The following is a 22,172-nucleotide window of genomic DNA, read 5'->3' on the forward strand; positions in this document are numbered from 1 at the left end:
AGATGCTTATGGAGACCTTAGGATGCTGGCCACAGTTGGACAGTGTTGGATCTCAGTGCAGTAAACTTCTCTCGAAATAACCGGAGGAGAAAGGGCACCTCTGAGCCTTGTCCATAACTGTCCCTGGTGCAGACCATGCAGCGTCACCCCCTCTCGGACACTGCCTCTCGCCCGTCCCTCCCTCCTCTGAACCCCATAAGCTTCCCACTTGCCACTCGCAGAATCCAGCGTGCTTGGTCATCTTCCTCCTGCTCTGTGGGCCTTTTTCCCCCAGTTATAGTTGCTATCTCCCCAGCGCCCCAGGGCAAGCGCCCCGGGGGTATTGTGAGGGAGTGTTGTTTGGGACCGCTCTGTACCGTAGCCACACAGGAGGTGCTCACCAGTGTTGGTTGAATTGACAAGTACCTAGGTCCCTTCCAGTATGAACCGGGTCTGGAACACAGTTAATTTGCCAAGTAGGGTTCATTTAGGGAAACTGTTTTTATGGGTAAATAGGAGAATTTGAAACCAGGCTATGGGTTTTCTATGTAAACGATGCTCTTAAAGTGCCATGGAATAGTTTGGGTTCATTAGAAAAGTAGACTAAGTAGATGTCTTTGGCCACCTCTTCTAAAATTGCTTTAAAAACCCTTCTTTTGGGGCGCCTGGGTGGCTCAGTTGAGCGTCTGACTCTTGATTTCAGCTCAGGGCATGATCTCAGGGTCGTGGGATCGAGCCCTGAGTGGAGGCTCTATGTTCAGGGGAGAGTCTGCTTGAGATTCTTTCCTTCTTCTTCTTCCCATTTCCCTGGCTCATGTGTGTGCGTGCTTTCTCTCTTTCTGTCTTTCTCTTTCTCAAATAAGCAAATGAATCTTTTAAAAAACCCTTCTTGGGACACCTGGGTGGCTCAGTGGTTGAGCTTCTGCCTTCAGCCCAGATCAGGATGGCAGGATCCCGGGATCGAATCCCGCATTGGGCTCCCTGCTTCTCCCTCTGTCTGTGTCTCTGCCTCTCTCTCTCTCTCTCTCTCTCTGTGTGTCTCATGAATAAATAAATCTTAAAAAAAAAAAAAAACCCTTCTTTGATTAATTGAGCTACTGGTTCACATGTATGGGGTCCAAGCGAGTGGAATATTTTGTAATATTCGTCATCGCTGGACACGGGTGCATGCACTGTGTGCAAATGATAGGAAAGAGGCCAGGTGTCCTAGTAACCCGGAGACACGGCATGTCACTTAGGAAAGCCGTGGGGGTTTTCCAGCAGTGGGACCTACTGGAGCCGTGCTGCCCCACAGGGACTGCCTGGGCTCTGACACGGGCCCTCAGCACCGGGCTGGACCCACTCGAGGACCCCAGTGGCTTCTTGGCCCCTGTCTCAGCCTGTTCTGTGCCTCTATCTCTGAGCAGAAGCGAGCTGCTGGCGGCCTCCAGCTTGACTCTAGGGCTCTAGAGGACCTTCGTTTTACACTTTTTTCTCTTTTCAGGAAGTTTCTAAAAACCTCACCAAGGAAAACGAGCAAATTAAGGAAGACATGGAAGAAATTCGAACCGAGATGAGCAAGCGAGGTAAAGAGAACTGCTCGGAAAGCATCCTGGACGGCATGCCGGACGTGCGCGCGGCATTGCAGAGGGACGCGGCGGCGGCCTACGCACCCCCAGAGGTACGGCCCTGGCTCCCAGGAAGCCAGGGGCACAGCCCCCAGGAGGCAGCCTGCCAGGCTTGCACGCGGGCACCGAGCTCTGCACCTTCTGGTTCCTTCACGGCCGTGGTCTCATCTTCGCGGCGACAGGGCAGGGGGTGACTCGGGGTACCTGATGTTGGAGCCCAGAGAGGCTCAGCGCGTGAGTGTTGGAGCCAGGACTCCTGAGTCCCAGACCTTGTTGTTTCCGTCGTGCTCGCCCCACCCCGCACCCCACCCCGCAGCCGCCTCCTGGGGGAGCGTGCGTGCTGGCCGCCTGGGCCACTGGGGTTCGCTCCTGCCGTCCTGGCACGATTATGGAGAAGGGGAGACCCTTCTCCCACGCTCTACGGTGCCCCAGTTTGCAGACGGGAAGCTCTGTGGCCCTTGCGTTCGTGAAGGGCCTCGTGTGCACCACTACTCCTGGCGCTACACCGGCTGCTTTGCTTGGCAGCTCAGGCAGGCGGGCCGGCCCAGATCAGCCCGCACTTTCCAGATGCGGAAACACACCCGGCAAGGCTCCCGGGAGGCCGTACCCAGCCGGGAAGTGGTGGCCGGGAAGTGGTGGCCGGGGGGCCTCAGACCCCTGTCTCTCCCCGCCCAGTCGCATTCCGACGCGAGGTCCCCGTGTGTGCGATGGGACGCTGTCCCAAGGTGTCTGGAGTGACACCCGATGGCTTCCTTGCCTACCAAGGGCCCCGTGTTCGTGCCCGTTTCTTTTGGCTTCAGTTGCTCGGTTCTGCTGATGTGCTAGTGGCTCCGAGCGTTAATCCCCACTAAGTGGGGTGGTTGTGGCCTGAGCTGCTGCCTGAGAGGTAGCATCCTTTGGGAGCTAACGCAGAGGAGTGGAAGAGGAAGCAGGTCAGGTGTGGTGGCCGGACTTGAGTGTGAGACGCGGGGAGGGCGTGGGTCTGGGTGAAGCGTTGGAAGAGGGTCCCAGGAACCAGGAGCAAACGGCAGTGGAGAGAGGCCTGGCTGACCTCAGCCGGACCAGGGCTCGGGTGGGCGGCGGGGCCTGGGTTCCAGATGTGCCAGCCCAGGGCCGCGGGGGGGTGGGAGGGGCATGGGGAGCAGGGCCTGGGACACACATTGCCGTTGAGCTGTTGCTCTGCACCCGGACGTGGGGAAGGGCTGAGCATTTCTATGTGGGACTCTGCTTCCTGGGCCACGAGGACCTGTGGCAACGGGGCAAGTCAGCCTGGGCTCGGGACTCTTGGAAACTCCTCAGAGTGGTGCCAGGCGGGCAGCAGCTGTGGGCCGGGGCGACCCTGGACACGTGTGTCCCGAAGGTAGGATGATGGGGACTCTGGAGGCTGGAGAGCCCAAAGGCAGCACGGAGCTTGCACCCTGCCTGGCGCATAGCTCCCAGTAGAACCAGTTCCAAACCAGAAACTAAGTATAAGCAAGGCCAATCATTTTCTGGCTTTGCCCATGATGACTACTTTGATGCTCCCTGGGACGTATCATATTTCTTCAACAATTATATTTATTCTCATCTTGAGTTGAGTGCCCCCCACCCCCACCAACGGGCTGGCTGCGAAGCGTGTGTTTAGTCTGCTGGGTGGGTCATCCCTGAACAGATCGGAGCTTATAAACCAAAGAGCCGAGGATACCGGGGCTGGAAGGGACCTTGGAGGCACCCTCTCCCCCGACCCAGGGCCCAGCGGCTCGCATCCTGCTGGCCATCTGGCACGTCCTGCTGGCCGGGTGCCCCGTGGAGGCCGGCATCCCCTGTGCTCCCTGGCGTCCAGCTTCCCCGTCGGCTGAGCTGGCGATTTCGGCTGTTGTCTTGATGATACATTATGTGGTATGTTCAGCAACCGAGCTCTTATTTCCTGAGGGCGAACGGTAAACCAAATCAAACACACCAAACGCTTTTTCTCTTTGCTCAGCAAAGCCCTTTCCCCTCCTGAAATCCCCATCTATCACACTGCTCAAGTTAGCGCAATCCGCCCAAGGCCGGGTGGTGGGGGTAGCGCCAGGGCTGGCGGGGGGGGGGGGGGGCAGGGGAGGAGGGGAGGAGGCCCCAGGCTGGCATCCTCCTCCCCTGCCAGGAAGGGGCACGTGGGGGCCTGGGTCGGTGGTTATCTTCAGGGCTCCTAGATGATCCTGGGGTTTCTCGGGGTGGCGAATGGCATTTTGTCAGCGGCCTCTCTGCGAGGGAGTCCTCGCCCGGAGCTGCCTGGAGGGTTGGCAAGGGGCTCCGGGGCTGGGTTGGGAGAGGAGAGGCAGGGTGGGAGCGGGGACCCAGGGCCGCCAGGAGTTGAAGTCATGCAGCAGACTCTTGGATTAACGGAGGGAGGAAGGCACAGCTCGGTGGGGGCAGCTGCCACCCAGCTCAGCCCGTCGCCAGTGAATCCAAGGAAATTATATGTTCTCTGGCAGAGGCTGCCATGGTCTTGCTCCATGTCCTTGGCTGGGAGAAGCAGCGGCAGTTCCCGCTTGTCCCGGGGAGCCGGGAATTAAAGACAGCTCCTGGGGTTGACCATGGAGAAATGACGGCGGCTTCTGCAATGCAGGGGGAGGCCGGGGTCGGGCAATTAGCGGGCCCACGGCGTCTGAGGCACGCCCCGGGGCCTCGAGTCAGCCACCCAGCCTCCTTCCCCGGCGGGAAATGAGGATCCCCAAGTCTGCTAGGCACCCGCCAGACCGGGGCCCTGTGGACTTGAGGATGTCAACGGGTTTTCGGGTGGCAGGAGGGTTAGGGCAGCGGGGCTTCGTGTAAGGCGGCGGGTAGGCTCCGGAGACAGCGGCCCCGAACCCACCCCTTCACTGATTGACCTTCAGCCGATGTGCCAAGTGACCCTGAGCCCCTTTCCTCTTATCCGTAAGGTCCGGGTGGTGCCGTCTGCCGTGCCCCATTGTTGGGGTACGAAGGGACGCGTCTGGGCGTCATGCGTGCTCACCAGACTCATCACCGCAGCCACGCATCCCTGCGTCTCTGGCCGAGGTCACCTCCCCAGCAAGAAATGGGAATTGGGGAAGGACAGGCAGCGGGTGTGGGGGGCTCCCCCGGCACGGACCGGGCCTCTCTGGGCAGCGCTCTGGCCCCGGCCGTGGGAGGCAGGCGGAAACGGGCTCCGGCCTTGCAGGAGTGGGTGTCGGGAGCAAGGAGCTGCTATGTCTGCTCTGTCACCTGGCTTGGCTCGTTTGTCGCAGGGAAACCGGCCCAGGCTGGGGGGCATGGCCGGAAGTGATGCTGGGCTTTCTCCAGGCCAAATCTTTAAGGTCAAAACTTGAGCCTGATTGGCTCATTCCTGTGCACAGCGAGAAAGTTGGCCAGATGGCTGCGTTTCTGCCAGCGAATGTTCTGTGACCCTGAAGGTCCGACTCTCAGGACACTGGGCATCTGGGGACAGAAGTTTGGTTTCCAACAGGCTCTGCTCTCTGGGTGCATTTCAGCGGGGTCTGGAGTAACGGGATTGAGGGGCGCTTACCCACCTCCTCGTGGTGAGAAGGGGGCTTCCATGGCTCAGGCAGCGATAGGAAGCTGCCCCTTCATCACTCGGCTTCTAGAGTCTTCCTGAGAGCGGGGCTGAGCCTGCCCTTAGGTCCCTTTGCACGTCCCTGGCGGAGCCACCGCCCCAGGAACTGGACCTATCTGTGGCCTCTGAACACAGGGCCTGTGCCCAAAGTTCGTTATTTTCAGGGGTGGGTGATTGTGAATTTGGATTGGGGTGGGGGGCGGGTACATGACCTGACGGACCCAGGCAGGACTCAGAGACCCCGCCACACCGTGGACACAGAGGGCAGACCCTGGGCAGAGCTCCACGGAGTACAGGCTGGCCCTTCTGCTTGACCAGAACACTCTGGCGGTGGTGCCATAGTGCCGTCAAGGTGCTCGGGTCACGGGCACCTACTGCAGAGCCTCGTTTGACAGGATCCCAGTGCCAGTCATAAATGTAGCCCCTTCCTTGGGGCCTGTCCTGATTGGAAAGTTCACTGTACCAGGGGCGCCTGGCCGCCTCAGTCAGTAGAACATGCGGCTCTTGATTCCGTGAGTTCCAGCCCCATGTTGGAGTGGAGAGCGCCTAAAAATAAAAAAAAAAAATCCAATCCAACGTAAGGAATATTGAGGAGCGCCCACTCAGAGGAGTCACAGATGAGCAAGCAGTGGTTGCTGTTCTTTCTGTTCCTTAGCGTCTACAGAGACAGCATCCTTAAATAATGCCCGCAGCAGGCCGACAGGAAGGCGCCGTAACGGGGCTGTGGACTGGCGTCCGTCGGAGGCTGTGTTCAGTCCTGAGGAGAAGCCGCACACGCAGTGCTTCACGTAGAGGGGCTGCTGCTGTCTCATGGAGAAGGGCCCGGGGGGCAGGCCGACCTCGGCTGGTGCGCTCAGCTGCACGACGCCATCAGGGATGCCCATCCCCAGCATCCCCTCGTGGTCACAAGGTGGCTGCTCAGCGCCAGCCACCCTGTCCACATCTCAGGCCACACAAATTGGGAAGAGCACGGTAGATGCCTTCCAGCTGACTCAGCCTCCCTTTTAAGGAATTTTTCCAAAAAGCTCTTTCCACCAACTTCTACTTATACCCCACTGGCCGGAACGCTGTCCCGTGGCTACGCCCACAAAACCCATTTCCCATCAGAAAGGAACAGGAGACGGGATTTGCGTAGTCAGTCAGACGTCTCTGCCACAACGTGCAAAAGTGGGGCTTGGGAAAGAGAGGCAGGCTAATTATGGGTGAGAAGCTCAGGGAGTATTTTCTCGAGGGCCCGAGATGTTAGCCAGGCCTTGAGGAATGGGTAGATTAGGGTAAGTAGCTCTGGGGTGGGGGGAGAAGGGCCAGCCTTCCAGACGGAGAAGGCAGTCCAAGCAAAGGCCCCGCAGCTCAAGGAGCCAAGAGGTGGAGGAGTCGGCCGGGGGCTGGAGGACGGGGATTGGGGCTGAGGGCGGAGCTGGAGAGCGGGCTGCTGGGCTGGGCCGAGGCCAGCGCCAACGAGGGGTGTAAGCGCCAGGCCGGACCTCGGACTTTGTTCCGGATGCACCAGGGGGCGGGGGGAGGGTTAGGTCCGTTCCTTCTGATAGTGGAGGTGACGGCTTCACCCTGAGGTGCGCATCTCGGGCCTTACGTCCCAGCCCAGCACCGTTGTCCACACGGGGGCCTCCTTGGAAACCCCTGGGCGCTAGGCCGGGGCTCAGAGGAGAACCGCGCTCTCCAGGCAGTCCAGCGTGGACACTAGAGACACCTGCCGGAGCCAGACCACCTGGGTTCAAATCCTGCCTGTCCCCTGACCTGCTGTGGGGCCTTGGGCCACTTACGTAACCCCTCCACACCTCCGATTCCTAACCTGTTCAGGGGAGTGGTAAAGCCTTCCTACCCCGGAGGGCTCGGGGGAGAGCGGGCCCGTTGGCGAATGTGCCACGGGCACAGCAGTGTGTTGGCTGCAGCATGGCCTCCACCTGCCTGCCGACCAGTGACCTGCCGACCAGTGACCTGACCTTCCCTGTGTCCCCTCTGAGGAGCAGTATGAGGAGCGGTTCCTGCAGGAAGAAACCGTGTCCCAGCAGATCAACTCCATCGAGCTGGTGCAGACGCGGCCCCTGGCTCCGCCCGAGGTGGTAAGGCCACAGCGGCCCCTGCAGAGGCAGGTGCATCTGCGGGGCCGGCCGGCCTCCAGGCCCACCGTCATCCGGGGTGTCACCTACTACAAGGCCAAGGACCCCGAGGAGGAGAATGACATCGAAGAGCAGCGTGAGTTGGGGTCGGCGGGGCGGCCCCCAGGGCGGTTTGGGCCCTGTGGAGATGCGCCTCCTCCGAGCCGCACCCCTCCTGCGGCCTCACGGCCAACGTGCCTGCCCCACGAGGGGCTGCGGACCCAGTTCTTTATGGTCGTTTTCCCAGACAGAACGCCATTGACTCCGTGTCATTTGTGGTGACCCCTCTGTGTGTCCTCGGAGAGCCTGGCTTCCTCACATTCCTTCTCTATTCAGCACCCAGCTCAGCCCCCATTTCACTCACAATGAGAACTGAAGTCCTCACAGGGCCCCCGAGCCCCATGTGTCCCGGCTCCCGTGTCCCCCCACATCGCCTGTTGCTCTCCCGCGGGCCTTGCTGCTCCCTGGCCTCCGCAGGCACGATCTGGCCTCGGGGCCTTGGCCCTGCTGCTCGTCGGCCCGGAATGCTGCTTGGCCAGCTCCTCATCCGGCTCATGACCACTTTATCCCTGACTGCAGCCCCCCACCCCGGACACCCCACACCCTGCCCCGCGGTCCCCCAGACCCATCAGGCGCCCTCTCCCTGACGTTAGTGTCGGTGCCACACGAGGTCGAGGATGTTGTGTTCGCTGTTGTCCTGCATGCTCCATAGTACGTGCTGGATGAATGGGTGGGGCCGATCTCTGGGTGCCCCTGAGCCTGGGTGGGGCTCGGATGCAGCTCCTTATTCATTCATTCATTCATTCATTCATTCATTCATGAGAGACACAGAGAGAGAGGCAGAGACACAGGCAGAAGGAGAAGCAGGCTCCCTGGGGGGAGCCCGTGCAGGACTCGATCCTGGGACCCCGGGGTCACGCCCTGAGCCGAAGGCAGACGCTCCACCGCTGAGCCCCCCGGGCGCCCCTCGGAGGCAGTCTATTCCGAGACCCTCCAGGAGACGCAGTGCCCTCCCATCGCTGCCACCCGCCCCCTCCTCTTTGGAAATCCCAGCTGCTCCAACTCCGAACCAGGGTGTCGCGTTGAGGCGAGGAGCCCTGTCGTTAACCTGCCAGGACGCCGCCGGCTCTCGCTCATCCAACTGTGCTCCTTTCCCCGAATCACCGGTGACCTTGTGTTTGTTTCCAGAAGACGAGTTTTTCAGTGGTGACAATGGAGTGGATTTGCTGATTGAAGATCAGCTTCTGAGGCACAACGACCTGCTGACCACAGCCACGCGGAGGCCGGCGGCCACCCGCCAGGGCACCCCCGGGATGAGTGCCACGCAGACCTCGGCCCTGGCCACACCTTCCGATCCCAGCACCCCCGGCCCCACCGTGTCTGCCTCAGTGGAACAGGTCTCAGCACCACCCCATACCTCCTCAGTGGTACCGGGTCCCATGACAGAGGCAGGCCCGGAACCTTCCACTCAGGTACCAGCCACCACTGTGGCCCGCTCGGCCACCCAGCAGCCTTCGGCCTCGGCTTCCCTGCTTGGGGCCTCTGGGGGCGCCTTTACCGAGGCTCCACCCACGGCCCTGGTGCCTCCCACCACAGTCCGAACAGACTCACCGGAGAGAGACGTGGCCACGGGGCAAGGCACGGCCCCTGCCAGCCCCACCCTGAGCCCCGAAGAGGAGGATGACATCCGAAATGTCATAGGTGAGTTCCTCTGGCCTGGCCCCTGTGCCCTGCCCAGCTCAGGGAACAGGACAGAGGAGCCAGGTGGTCGGACTTGTCCAGAAGGAAAAGCAAGTGGAGGTCGGCCTTCGGCCAGTAATGGGTGTTGACAACATCTAGGGCGGTGGTGGGTGGTAGAGAGACAGAGGGAGGGAGAGAGAGCCCGTGCATACACGTATGAGTGGGGAGGAAGGGCAGAGGGAGAGAGTCTCCAGCAGACTCCCTGCTGAGCACGGAGCCCGACGTGGGGCTCGACCTCATGACCTGAGGTTTCCTGCAGTGGGTTTACCAGGCCATGGAATGACCAAGGATTCTTATTCGTGGGGTTGGGGCAGGGGCGCTGAAATCCCAGGATAACAGAGAAGAGGGAGTGGGGGCGTTCCTGGGCCCCAGGCCCAAACCTCATGAGCGGCCGCCCCGCAGAGCACGGGAACGCCGAGGCGTCGTGTGATCCGTGCTGTAGCAGAGGACTCGCGGAGAGGCAGGGGGGTGGAAGACGGAGCACCAGCGGGGCCTGGATGCCAAGAGGGCCAGGGCGGCTTTTCTAAGGAGGTGTCATGTGAGCTGGGTTTTGAAGGACGAACAGGAATTTTCTAAACAGAGAAGGGAGGTCTTCTCTTAGGTCTAAAGGAGCAACGCGTGTTCCAGAAGCACGGGGAGTGCAGCCCCGTTCTGTGCCCTGTGCTGGGAGCTCCAGAGCCACACAACGGCTCTGAAAACAGTGGGACATGCATTGGGGAAGGACAACTGGAGAAGGAAAGGGGAGCTGGCTGCAGGCGCCTGTCCCAGGGGGAACTAAAGCAGACATTCGTGTAGTCACCACCCAGAGCAACCGAACAGTAATGACGCTGTCGAGTAACAGTCAAGATGCTTGTCGAAAACTGTCGGCACTTTGATAGAAGACAAGGTTTGCCGCGGGACCAGCTCTTCCTTCTTCCCATTTCCCGCTCCCTCGGCGGCCGTGTCCCCTCAGAACAAGGCGGTATCCGCTGCCAGCATGGGTGCCATAGGGGCACCTGCCGGGAGCGAGCACCTGGGTGACAGGCCGCTCTCGGCCCAGCCCCGGCCCTTCGACGGGTCTCCAGTGAAATCAGAACTTTGCCAGGGGCGGTTTCCTCCGCGAAGCCCTGTGGCTTCTTGCGGTAGGTGTATGAGGCCGTGACGCAGCCGGGGAGCCTTCACGGGCCGAAATCCCGGAGTCATGGCTGAGGGGAAGCAGGCAGGTGTCAGTGTAGACAGAGCCCAGGGCAGAACCTGCTGGCCCTCGAGAAGCGGGCCGTGCTTGGGCCACAGATGTCGGGGTGCCAGCAGGACACAGTGTGGTTTTCGATTTCTTTCCCTTCCACGGTGGGGCAGAGCCGACCCCAGCCTGGGAGGCAGCTCCCCCGCGTCAGCTCTGAAGCTGTCGGTCCTGCTCGATTTCTGCAGAATGCCCGGGGCCCGGGCTTCCCACGTCCACACTGGCACATGGGGCCCCAGGCCCTGAGCGCCCCCGTACCTCTCCTCCTCCAGGGGCGTGACCCCAGTGCCCCGCGCCCCGCCGCTTCTCCCTGAGTGGGAGGGACGGTCCTCCACACACGTAGACGTGCCCCCCGGGTGGTCCGGGTACTGAGGCGAAGGCAGGCTGCGGGTGGGCGTGCAGGTGGGCACGCAGCCGTTTATCAGCCTGGGAGCCTCCTCCCCGGTGGCTTCCCAGCCAGGCCTGGGGGTCTCGGCTGCGCCTGCCGCCTCCCCCCGGAGCCCGCCCGGGTTGCTGGGCCCCGGCACAGAGACCCTGCACCCTGCAGCCGATTACGTGGCGGGGCTGGAGGCGGGAACACCTTCCCTCTCGGCACGTAGAGGGTGTGAGGTTCTGCTTCGGGACGGGCCTGTAGCGTTGTTCAGATGAAAGTCTTGCCTCTGAAGTCCCCAAAGGTGAAAACACGGGCATGCGAGTGTGGATGCGGGGTTTTCCTCAAACACCCAGGGGCAAAAAGACAGGGTGGCTCAGAGAGGGGGACCCGGCAATGTGGATTCTGGGCTGGCTTGTTTTGGGGAATCATTTTTTTTCTTTTAAGATTTATTTATTTTGGAGAGACAGAGAAAAAGCACAGGAGCAGGAGGGGCAGAGGGACAGGGAGAGAGAACCTCAAGCAGACTCTGAGCCAAGCACAGAGCCCCGTACAGGCCTCGATCTCACAACCCTGAGGTCACAACCTGAGCTGAAACCACAGTCGGATGCTCAACTGACTGCCGCCCCAGCGCCCTTCGGGGAATGATTTTACATTGCTTATCACTGTCGGGACGCCTGGGTGGCTCCGTGGTTGAGCACCTGCCTTTGGCTCAGGGGGTGATCCTGGGGTCCCGGGATCAAGTCCCGCCTCAGGCTCCCTGCAGGGAGCCTGCTTCTCCCTCTGCCTGTGTCTCTGCCTCTCTGTGTCTCTCATGAATAAGTGAATAAAATCTTAAAAAAAAATTGCTTATAACTATCCAGTGTGTCCCTGGGATTTCCTTTCCAGAACCTTCTCTGCAGACCCCTGATTATCTGTGCTTGGAGAGTACTACCAGGTTGTGTTGTGTGTCCTGGTTGCAGGTAAATGAAAACCATTTGGCTGAAACCAACACAGGCCATGGTTTGCTGCCCGTGGGGTTCGTTTGCTGTTTAAGGAGTCCTGGCAGTTTTGATTTTGAGCTATTTGAGATGTGGTTTTAAATCAGGCTGCTTTTAAGAGGGACATCTATCCTGTGCTTTCCAAATCTGATTTTGTGATGTCCTAAAATGCCTGACCATGATCCTCAGGGGAATTGTAAACCCTTCAGAAAAACTCCAAAAACAAGTAAATTAGAATGAACTTTTAGTTATGAAAACAGGCAATTGGCTGAAGTGTAGTCAGTGTAGGACCAGGAAAGGAAAAATGCTGTCAGTGATGGCAGCCGGCTCTGCAACTGAGGGGTCGGCCGCCATCCCGGGGCCTGGGGGGGTCAGCCGCCATCCCGGGGCCTGGGGGGAGTCAGCTGCCATCCCGGGGCCTGGGGGGGCTGCTCAGGCTCCTGCAGGGGAAGGAAGGCTGTGCCACATGGGCCATCTCACCCAGACTTAGGAGCTGCGGCTCGGACATGGGGCTGGTTTGGGGCTGGGCAGGAGAGGAGCAGAGGGGGAACTGTCAGGGTGACACAGTGGCAGTGAGAGCCTGTCTCCTGTTGAATCCGGGAAACCTCATCTGTGAAGACGGGTCTCCCCCACAAGCCTGAGGCCCTAGCAGTCCCTGAGGTTTGCCTCCAGCTGGGGGGCAGCCTGCCATGCATCAGGGGTGCTGGCCTGGGCTGCCCTGGAGAGGTGGTGCAGGGGTGGCCAGAGCCTCGCAGCATCTGCCCAGACACGGACGAGACGGGTCACCCCCCCTCCCAGGGCACCCTGCTCCACTTGCTTTGTCTCCCATCACTAACCAGCCCCCCGAGGCCACAGGGAACTTGGGTCAGAAGCAGGGCCTCTGGCCCTGGAAACGATGTGAAGGGGGGACGCTTCGTAGATGGACCAGGAGGGAGGAAGGTCTCCCCGCGCCAGGCCAAGTGTCACCCGCATCTGTCTCTGCGCCGTGAACATGAGATGCGCTCGCTCCCCACGAGCTGACCACTGAGGCTGGGGGGACCCTGGCCAGCATCGGGTTCTGGCGGTGGACCCCTGTCTCCACGCGTGGGGTGCCCCAGGGAGAGGGCACCCCCGCCCGCAGGGCGCCACGGGGGGGGGGGAGGCCCGTGCAGGCCCGACTAGGCCACAGGCCGGGGCCCTGGGATGGGGAGCCACGGGCCTGCTGGTGCCCGAAGCGCAGCCTCAACTCTGAACGCGGCTCCGACGCTTTGAAGCAGCGAAGACCCTCAGAGTCAGAGTGAAAGGCCGGTGCCCGGCAGGACGGGCAGGACGGCGTCAGGCGGAGGTGTTGGCACCTCGGAGGCGGGGGGGTGGGGGCGCGAGCCTGCTCGGACATCATTCCCACTGCGGTGAAGGCCTGCCCAGGCGCTCTGGGTCCCAGGGACTCTTCTGGAAGGGCTGCCTGGGCGCTCTGGGTCCCAGGGACTCTTCTGGAAAGACATGCTGGCCCGGCTGTCTTGAGGGATGAGGCACAGCTGGCCAGGCCACAGAGGGAGGCCATGCCACAGTGAGAAGGAGCAGACCGGCCCTGGAGCCCCGGGAGCGCGGGGGCACCGCCCTCAAGGTGGCGAATGGAAGGCTTTTCCCTCCCTTTCTTCTGGGTGCCCCCTCCCCCTCTCTCTGTGCGTCTGCTCAGGCCGTTTTTTCTCTGCTCTTTCATGCCATTCTAACTGCAGGAATATCAAGCATTTATGTTATTAGCATGAGGTTTCCCGCTCATCTTTATACCGAGAACGTCTGTTGTGAATGCAAACATAAGGTCAGTTGAGTCCAGGGTGGCAGTCACCAGAGTGACAGCCCCCCCGCCCACGTCCCGGCTCCTTCGACTGCCGCAGCGGAGTGCTGCAGAAAGCCAGCTGTTGCTTCCCTCCTGACCTGTGCTGCCTCAGCAGCGCCCGCACCCCCCGCCCAGGACGGAAGGCAGTGCGTGACCCCCTCTCCCTTCCTCTGCGTCCGGCGTGGCCCAGGTTGTTGGCCAAACAGGGAAGCGACCCAAGGAGGAGGTAGTAGAGGGCTGCGTACCCGGATTTTTGCGTTTCTTGAGGCTCCACTGTTGCCTGCGTTCAAGGCAAGCTCTGGCTCGGGGGTCGTGAGGCCTCCGGGGCTGTGGGCCTCACTCAGCTGCAGAGGTGGCCCGCCTGAGTCTGGCTGGACCCCCGCCCCCGCTCCTCCCCCTCCCCGTGGGTCCGCCTGGAATTCTGTGTTCAGCAGGCCTTGCAAACCCGTGAGCAAGCACGGCAGACACACCTACGGGGCGTGCCCCTGTGCACACGCACACACTTCGCTGTCCTCCTGGACTTGGCTCCTAGAACACAAGGGCGCAGGTAAGGTGACGGAGAAGGTCAGGATGGTGACAGCAGGGTATTGCATCCAGGGCCCCCTTCTGAGCGAGGGCCCTGTGAGGTAGCCCGAGGACACCCTGGGGAGACACGCAGGCAGGGGCGAGGGCCGTCAGGCTGGCACCCCGAGGGCTGAGTTCGTCCCAGGCTGGCCTTACAGCCTGAGTTTGGGTGCCTTCGGGTCCACTGTTCCCCCATCGCTGTGGCCTCTGTTGTTGCGTGGACGATGCCCAGGGCTCCTGCCCCACCCACTGAGTCCCCACCCGTGCCCTGGGGCCATCTGAGTTTGGGGACTCTGAATGCGGGGTGGCAGGAGGAGGAGCAGCAGCCGGGCAGACGCACGCAGTGAGGCTAGAACCGGGCCACAGAGGCCGGGAAGGGCAGGGGGAGGTGGGAGACACGACCTGCCAGAGGCGCCCCAGGGTGGCTTCTGGGGGGCTGGGGTGGGGCTCAAGTGCAGCAGGCCATCGGCGGAAGCAGAGAGGTTCCAGTTTAGTCCCATGAAGCCTCAGGAACCAGGAGGCGCACAGGGAAGACGGCCAGTGGGCAGCTGGGTGGGCCCAGGCCGCGGGGTCTCCTAGGGAGGGGGTGCAGGAGCCCCGAGACGGAAGGAAGGCGGGCAGAGGGAGCAGCCGGGGCAGGAGACAGCAAGTGAAAGCAGGAGGGAGGGGAGCTGGTCCTGCGGCGGGCATGGGATGGGGCAAGCATGGGGGGTATGATGGGGGGGTGATGGGGGGGGGAACAGGGCGGCCGTTGGGGCATGACGGGGTGGAGGGGAAACGGGGCGGGCGTGGGTATGATGATGGGGCGGCCAAGGTGGGAGTGATGGGGTGCAGGGGAGTGATGGGGTGTGGGGGGTGACGGGATTGGGGGGGCAGCGTGACGGGCCCCCGGGGCCCCCGCGGCGAGGCCTGCGCGTGTGCCACCACTGGGCCAGGACAGCGGGGGAGCCTGGGGAGCAGGTTTGCTTTGCAAGGTGGCAGAGCGCAGGCGGGCTCGGGCTCACGTGCCGAGGGGAGGAGCCCCTTCCTCCAGGACCCCGGGACCCCGGTGATGAAAGGCACCGATGCCCAGGGCGCAGCGCACAGTCCCGGGCACGGAGTGTGGGGGCCGCGTCCCTGCACATCCTCCCTGTGGCCCCTGTGAGCCCCCCTTCTCTCTCCCCACAGACCGTCCCCCCCCGCCCTGTCCTCTCTCCACGCTGACAGGTGCTGCGCCGGGCAGGTGCCTCTGGCGGCGGCTCGGGCCTCACGCTTTACCCACGCGGGTCAGGTTCCAGGCTCCACAAGCTCCCGGGCTGCCCCCCACCCCCTGCTACAGGTGGCCAGGCTCCCACAGGGGTACCCCGAGGTCCGGGCTGGCCGCTGGGCCTCCCCTCCAGCTGGAGACCCCAGGACACCGCGCTGCGAGCAGACTCAGCCGTCCCCGTGTCCCACGTCTCTGGTACCAAATGACCACAAACCGAGAGGCTCAAACAGCACGCGGGTTCCCTGGGCCCAAAGGCGGAAGTTGGGAACGAGTCTCAAAGGGGCTAAAATCGAGGCGTCAGAGGGTGGGTTCTTCCCCGAGGGCCCAGGGACAGATGTCGTCTTGCCTTTCCTGGCTGTGGGCGCTGCTCCTTGGCTCGAGTCCACATCCCCCCGCCCCCCCAGTTACACCTGCCTCTGCCTCCCTTAGGACACTTTTCCTGCAGAAGCTAAAGCTCTGACATTTCTGAGGCCACACGGACTCTGAGCTGGTAGCGGGGTCACGACCAAGGCCAGGCCACTGGTTCCAAACCTGGATAGGCTCTGTGGCCCCCCCGCCAGGACCCCACTGCCAGGAGCCTCAGAGCTGAGACAGGACCCCGTAGGGGATTCCCGTAGGGAATTCGGGGGCTGCCCAGGGCACCCCAGTACTTCCACACTTGGATGAGTCCTGGCTTCCGGGAGCTCAGCTGCACCGTGTGGTCTGCGGAGCCACGTCAGCCCTTTGACAGAAAGTCCTCGCCTCCCATCTGTGGGGCTCCGGGGCCTGGGCAAGGGGCCTCGCTGCGCTTTGCCAGGGGACGGGGGTGCATCAAATGCTCATCCCCGGGGATGGCACCCCGGGGTGACGTCAGTGCAGAGGTGCAGAGGCAGCACGGCCTCTCTGACCCTCTGCCCGGGAATGAGATCTTCAGAGCCTGCGGCCCAGGCCCCACCGGAGCTTTGGCTTCTGTCGTCTTGACGAGCTGACCTCCGGGTGGGGGAACAAGGCGTTGGCTGGTGGCTTGTTTGTACTGCGGAGCCTGACCCCTCCCCACTCTGTGCGGGCCTGTGTGGCCAGCCCTGTGCCCCCGTGGCCTAGGCCCGGCCTGCCCAGTCCTGCCAGCTGGACAGGACCACCAGACCGCGGGGGGGTGGGGGGGCAGGCTGGACGGCAGCGGCTGGGACAGTTGGGAAGTTGAGAGAACCCCGAATCTGAACTGTAGGCCTTTGTGTTTTGTCCCAGGTGAATGTCAGGGACCAGTGTTCTTATCACTGTCACCCATCTGGGTGCCAGTGTTGAGGTTCTGCTGGTCCGGACGTCTGGGTGCCAGTGTTGAGGTTCTGCTGGTCCGGACAGGCCGCTGGGGCAGTGGGAGGGCGGGACGCACCTTCCCGCCTCTGTAACCCGCCAGCGCAGGGACAGAAGGCCCGGGGCCTCGGTGGTCCCGCAGCCTCTCCTTGTCTGAGGACCGTGCTCGACAGGGACACCGCATAGGAAGCCTGATAGGCCTTGCAGGCGGCCCGGAGCTCGGCAGGGCTCTGGTGGCCGTGTAGGGCGCCTCCTGGGCCCTGGGTCGCCCCAGAGAGCCCCTCAGGACTAACTCACGGAGCTCCTGTCCCAGGAAGGCAGACGCGGCTGGGAGGGGCTCCAGCCCGAGCAAGCTGCCTACCTGGAGGAAGGGCCCCCGAAGGGGACCCTGGCGTCTCGCCCACAGTGCGACCGGCCCATGGGTTGAGCAGGTGGGCCCCAGGGGCATGAACCTCCACTGCGCAGCCACGACTGGCGCCCGAATACGCTGGGCCGGACGCCTGCAGCGGGCGGAGCTCCGTGCCCTGGGTCACACGGCCGAGGCCTCGCGCCGGCTTCCCCCGCTGCCTCGTGTTCAGCCTCGGGGCCCAGGCCCCCAGACGCCCGCCTGCTGCCTCCAGGCCTGGCTTCCGCGGAGGGGGCGTGGCCGCGGGAGGGGACATCGCGGCGTGGCCAAGAGGAGGGGGCGGCCCGAGGGCCCTGGGGGAGGACCTCGCGGGAGCCCTGGGGGCACAGGTGGAACCCGGGAAGGATGGTTTCGCAGAGGCTGGAGCTTGGACCCTTGAGGGGCGCCTGCAGGACTAGGAGGCCGAGGGCGGCAGGTGGCTGGGGGGCGGCCTGGAGGACTGGGGGTGCCAACGAGACGATGCTGAGGTGTCCAGGTCCCGGTCAGACGCCCCCAGGATGGACGTCCAGGACGGGGGTCTCGGGTTTCAGGGGCTTGGGGTGTTCCTCATCCTGCCCCCGCCTCCCCGTCCCGGTCAGGAAGGTGCAAGGACACGCTGTCCACGATCACGGGGCCGACCACCCAGAACACGTACGGGCGGAACGAGGGCGCCTGGATGAAGGACCCCCTGGCCAAGGACGAGCGGATCTACGTCACCAACTATTACTACGGCAACACCCTGGTGGAGTTCCGCAACCTGGAGAACTTCAAACAGGGTAGGCGCCCCCCACCCCCCCACCCCCCCACTCCCGGGCCACCACTTGCTCTTTGGGAGGTGACAGCGTCCTTGGTGGTGAAAGGACCGTGCACTTGCCCTGCCCTCTCTGCGCTGGGTTCCTGGCCTCCGGCTCCCTGCAGGGTGGGGAGAGGAGGGGCCTGGGCCCCGGGGGGAGGGGGAGGAGGAGGGGAGGGGAGGGGCGGGGGAGAGGAGGGGAGGGGCCTGGGTCCCGGGGGGAGGGGGAGGAGGAGAGGAGGGGAGGGGGAGAGGAGGGGAGGGGGAGAGGAGGGGAGGGGGAGAGGAGGGGAGGGGGAGAGGAGGGGAGGGGCGGGGCCTGAGTGGGGAGAGGGGCAGGAGGAGAGGAGAGAGGGGGGCAGGAGGGAGAGGAAGGGAGGAGGAGAGGGGCCTGGGTCGGGGGAGGGGGAGAGGAGGGGAGGGGAGAGGAGGGGAGAGGAGGGGAGGGGAGAGGAGGGGAGGGGCGGGGCCTGAGTGGGGAGAGGGGCAGGAGGAGAGGAGAGAGGGGGGCAGGAGGGAGAGGAAGGGAGGAGGAGAGGGGCCTGGGTCGGGGGAGGGGGAGGAGAGGAAGAGAGGAAGAGATGAAGAGAGGAGGGAAGGGGAGAGGAGGGGAGGGGCCTGGGTGGGGAGAAGGGGGAGGGGGAGAGGAGGAGATGAGGGGAGAGGAGGGGTGGGGCCTGGGTCTGGGGGGAGGGGGGAGGGGGAGAGGAGGGGAGGGGAGAGGAGCGCAGGGGCCTGGGTCTGGGGGGAGGAGGACCGGCTGAAGCGGTTCGCGGCACCAGCGAGCCGAGAGGGGGCGGGGCTGCGGACCCCCTGCCGTCGCATCCACAGGGCCCGCCCCCCCCCCCCCCCCCCCGTGGTCACCCCCGTGACCCCGACCCCGACCCCGTGCCCCCCAGGCCGCTGGAGCAACTCGTACAAGCTGCCGTACAGCTGGATCGGCACGGGCCACGTGGTGTACGCGGGCGCCTTCTACTACAACCGCGCCTTCACCCGCAACATCATCAAGTACGACCTGAAGCAGCGCTTCGTGGCCGCCTGGGCCATGCTGCACGACGTGGCCTACGAGGAGGCCACCCCCTGGCGCTGGCAGGGCCACTCGGACGTGGACTTCGCCGTGGACGAGAACGGGCTGTGGCTCATCTACCCGGCCCTGGACGACGAGGGCTTCAGCCAGGAGGTGATCGTGCTGAGCAAGCTCAACGCGGCCGACCTGAGCACGCAGAAGGAGACCACGTGGCGCACGGGGCTGCGGCGGCACCTGTACGGCAACTGCTTCGTCATCTGCGGGGTGCTGTACGCCGTGGACAGCCACAACCAGCGCAACGCCAACATCTCGTACGCCTTCGACACGCACACCAACACGCAGATCGTGCCGCGCCTGCTGTTCGAGAACGAGTATTCCTACACCACGCAGATAGACTACAACCCCAAGGACCGCCTGCTCTACGCCTGGGACAACGGCCACCAGGTCACCTACCACGTCATCTTCGCCTACTGACAGCCCGGCCTGCGGGCGGAGGCGCCGTGTGTGCGTGCGTGCGAGCGTGAGGACGGGTGCGAGGGGGGGAAATATAGATATATTATTTTGTATGATATTGCAGTTGTAAAATGACAGTTTGGGTCTATTTTTTTTTTTTTTAAAGTGGATTGTAGATCGATCCATACGCGTATGTGCTGGTCTCATCCTCCACGGTTTATATTTTTGTGCAAATGAACTTCTTTTGACCAGGAGCCACCTTCCTTCGACCCCTCCCGCTCCCAGGTCCTAGCCGCTCTGCTCGAGGGGTTCATCCATCAGGGTCTCGCAGGCAACCGGGAGCGGAGGAGGCGAGAAAGAAGTGTCAAGGGGCGGGAACATTTTTATGTATTGGAGAAGTTTTAAAAACCCAGAAAAATGCTTTCTGTTTTTTTTTTTTTTTTTTTTAATAAAGAAGAAATGTAAAACCATCCCCGGCTGTGTCAGCGCCGCTGTATCGCGCCCGGGGCCTCAGGTCTGTGCCCACAGAGCTGTTTCCAGGCTGGGCCGCGTCACCTGGGGAGGGGGTGCCCGGGGCGCCGGCATCCCCAGGCCCGAGCACCTGAGCACCTGCGCCCACTGCCAGCAACCAAGCCGGGCCGCTTGGTCCCGCTCCTTTTGCCCACGAGGTGGGAGGCGGTTCATCTCTGAGTCCCTGCCAGGCCGGTGTGGGGCCGGGAGGCTGGGGGCGCAGGGGGCGCAGTCGAGGGAGGGTCTGCCTTGGGCTCAGGCCGGGATCCCAGGCTCGGAGCCCCCGTTGGGCCCCTGCTCAGCGGGGAGCCTGCTTCCCCCTCTTCTCCCCGTGCTGCTGCTCTCCCTCCGCACAGGCGCGCTCTCTCCTCAAACAATCTTCAAGAAACAAAACAGGAGGCCGCGGGCAACCCTGTCCCTGCCCTGCTGCAGAAGCTCTCCAGCGTCCCTCCGTCCCCATCCTGGTCGTGAACATTGGCCAGGCCTCCCCGCCCACTGTCCCGTCCAGGAGAGGGGCCTGGTCTGAAACCAGCACCCAAGGGCAGGGGTGCGGGGCGGGAAGGCCTGCCTGTCCCTGGACACAAAGCAGGGGACGGAAATGGGGAAAAGCCTCAGCAGGTGACTCCTGAGTCTGGGAGGAGGGCCGTCCTTCCCCGAGGACGAAGTGGGAAGACTGCATCGTGTCACCACGCTGTCCCCTCTGCCCGCCCCCCCCCCCCCCCAGTGCTGCCTGGGGAGACCTGCACAGGCCTCGGGCGCCTCCTGCACGCTCACCGCACACAGGCGTGCACACACGTACACACGCACCTGCCTCCTGCGTGCATCTGCGTCCTGCTTACAGCCTCCCTGCGTGGGGGGCCTCCACCCCCACCCAGCTCTGCCTCTCCACCTGCACCGTTTCACATAGCAAATACCCAGATGACTCCATCTGTCCTGGGGCGTTGGGCCAAACTTCCCTGAGCCAGTGCCTGTCAGGTTTTGGGGCAGCAGGAGGGCGGTGGGGAGAGAGGGGGTGTCCGGGTTCAGGATGGGGGTGGACGAGGCCCGTGTGCAGAGGCCCTGCTTGGCCAGAGGAGGGACAGGGTGCTTGTCAGTCCCCGGGTTGGAAACCGGAGCCGGGACCCAGGCCCGATGTCAGGCTGCTCCAGGGGGGCGGGGAGCCACCAGGGGTGTCGCTGGTGGGAACTTCCGTCCCCTGGAGATGTTCACGTAGCTCCCTCCGTGTAAAGTGACCTACTCATGGCTCGTGGGCTCCTGGACCAGCACCTGTCCCAGCGCCCTGTCCTGGGGACCCTGCTGCTGGGTGGCCCCGAGGCGGGGGCAGATGTTTGCCCTGGAGCACCTGTGCCCCCCACCCCCGCCCCCCCCACCCCCGCCCCTAGGCTTTGGCACTTAGCTGGGCCCTTCCGACGCCAGGGCCTCCCGAACTCTCTGGCCCTCACGCTAACCTAGAGACCCCCCGAACCTGCAGGCTGGCCTGCTTGTGGTGGCCGCGGGGACCCCAGACTGCCATCCACAGGAGGGGGCAGCCTTTAGGTACAGGCCCCCGGACAAGCAATCGGGGCCAGTAGGAAGTGGTTAGGCTCCACCAGGGCCTGGCTGGTGTGCGAGATAGAGTTCTGAGAGGCCCGGCCTGCCAGGGTCCCCCCTAGCCAGCACCCGGACAGCCAGGCCCCCCTGGCCAGCACCCGGACCGCTAGGGTCCCCGGGCCAGCACCTGGACCGCCAGGGCCCCCCTGGCCAGCACCCGGCCTGCCAGGGGGAGCACCCCCTTCTAACTCCCCACTGAGCTACTACCCTTGTGCACAAACCCCAGCCGTGCCCTGTTCTGGCTGTGTGATCTTGCACAGTCATGGACCTGTCTCATCCGGATGTTCAGGGCCTTCGTGAATTAACAAGTTAATCATAATTAACAAGGGTGAAGCCCAAGGTAAATCCTAGGCACTCAGTAGTTTTTATTGTGCAAACCTGTGATCATAAGAAAAACAGAAGAACGTAGACTAAATCCCTGTCGCCAAAATATAAACACCATCAATATTGCGTTATACTTGTTTCCTCGGCGTTTTACACAATTTGCTGGCATTTTTTCCCCTTTTTTCTTTTTTTACATTAAAGACATGCTGACATTTAATCCAGTGAAGGAAGCATCTCTTAAAAGAAGGACCTACGTCTACGTAACTTTGACCTAAATGGACTAACAACGAGTCCTTCAAATCAGTGACACCCACCCTCAAGTTCTGCCGATTCCCTCAAAGATGTCTAGTCCCTTTGGGTCTTTAAGCCGTAAGCTTTCCTTTAATCCCCGTATTTGTCTGAACTAAGAAACCAGTGGACACCGGGCTCGCGTCCCCGCTTCCCACATGTCGCGGGTGTGCCCAGGAGCTGCTGGCTCTTCGCGAACATCATATGCAAGCAGCTCCCTGGGCTGCTGGCTTCCTTCAACTCTCCTTGTTTTTTGTTTGTTTGTTTGTTTGTTTGTTTGTTTGTTTGTTTTGAGATTTTATTTATTCATGAGAGACA

General features: G+C 62.7%; 1 protein-coding gene across 2 annotated transcripts in view; it reads left to right on the forward strand.

The window, feature by feature from the left end:
* Positions 1-19,612, forward strand: part of OLFML2B (olfactomedin like 2B) — a 35,775-nt gene extending 16,163 nt beyond the window's left edge. Inside the window, exons 4-8 of one of the 2 annotated variants that reach the window (XM_072759622.1) lie at positions 1,463-1,639; positions 7,125-7,356; positions 8,448-8,960; positions 17,469-17,645; positions 18,562-19,612. In XM_072759622.1, the coding sequence (XP_072615723.1) occupies positions 1,463-1,639; positions 7,125-7,356; positions 8,448-8,960; positions 17,469-17,645; positions 18,562-19,163 (1,701 nt within the window). In that variant the 3' untranslated portion in view covers positions 19,164-19,612. The remainder of the gene's footprint in view (positions 1-1,462; positions 1,640-7,124; positions 7,357-8,447; positions 8,961-17,468; positions 17,646-18,561) is intronic. The other variant, XM_072759621.1, reaches the window with a different exon arrangement.
* Positions 19,613-22,172: the final 2,560 nt, after the last annotated feature.

This window comes from Vulpes vulpes, chromosome 5 (genome assembly GCF_048418805.1).
Source record: "Vulpes vulpes isolate BD-2025 chromosome 5, VulVul3, whole genome shotgun sequence".
Classification (NCBI taxonomy): Eukaryota; Metazoa; Chordata; class Mammalia; order Carnivora; family Canidae; genus Vulpes; species Vulpes vulpes.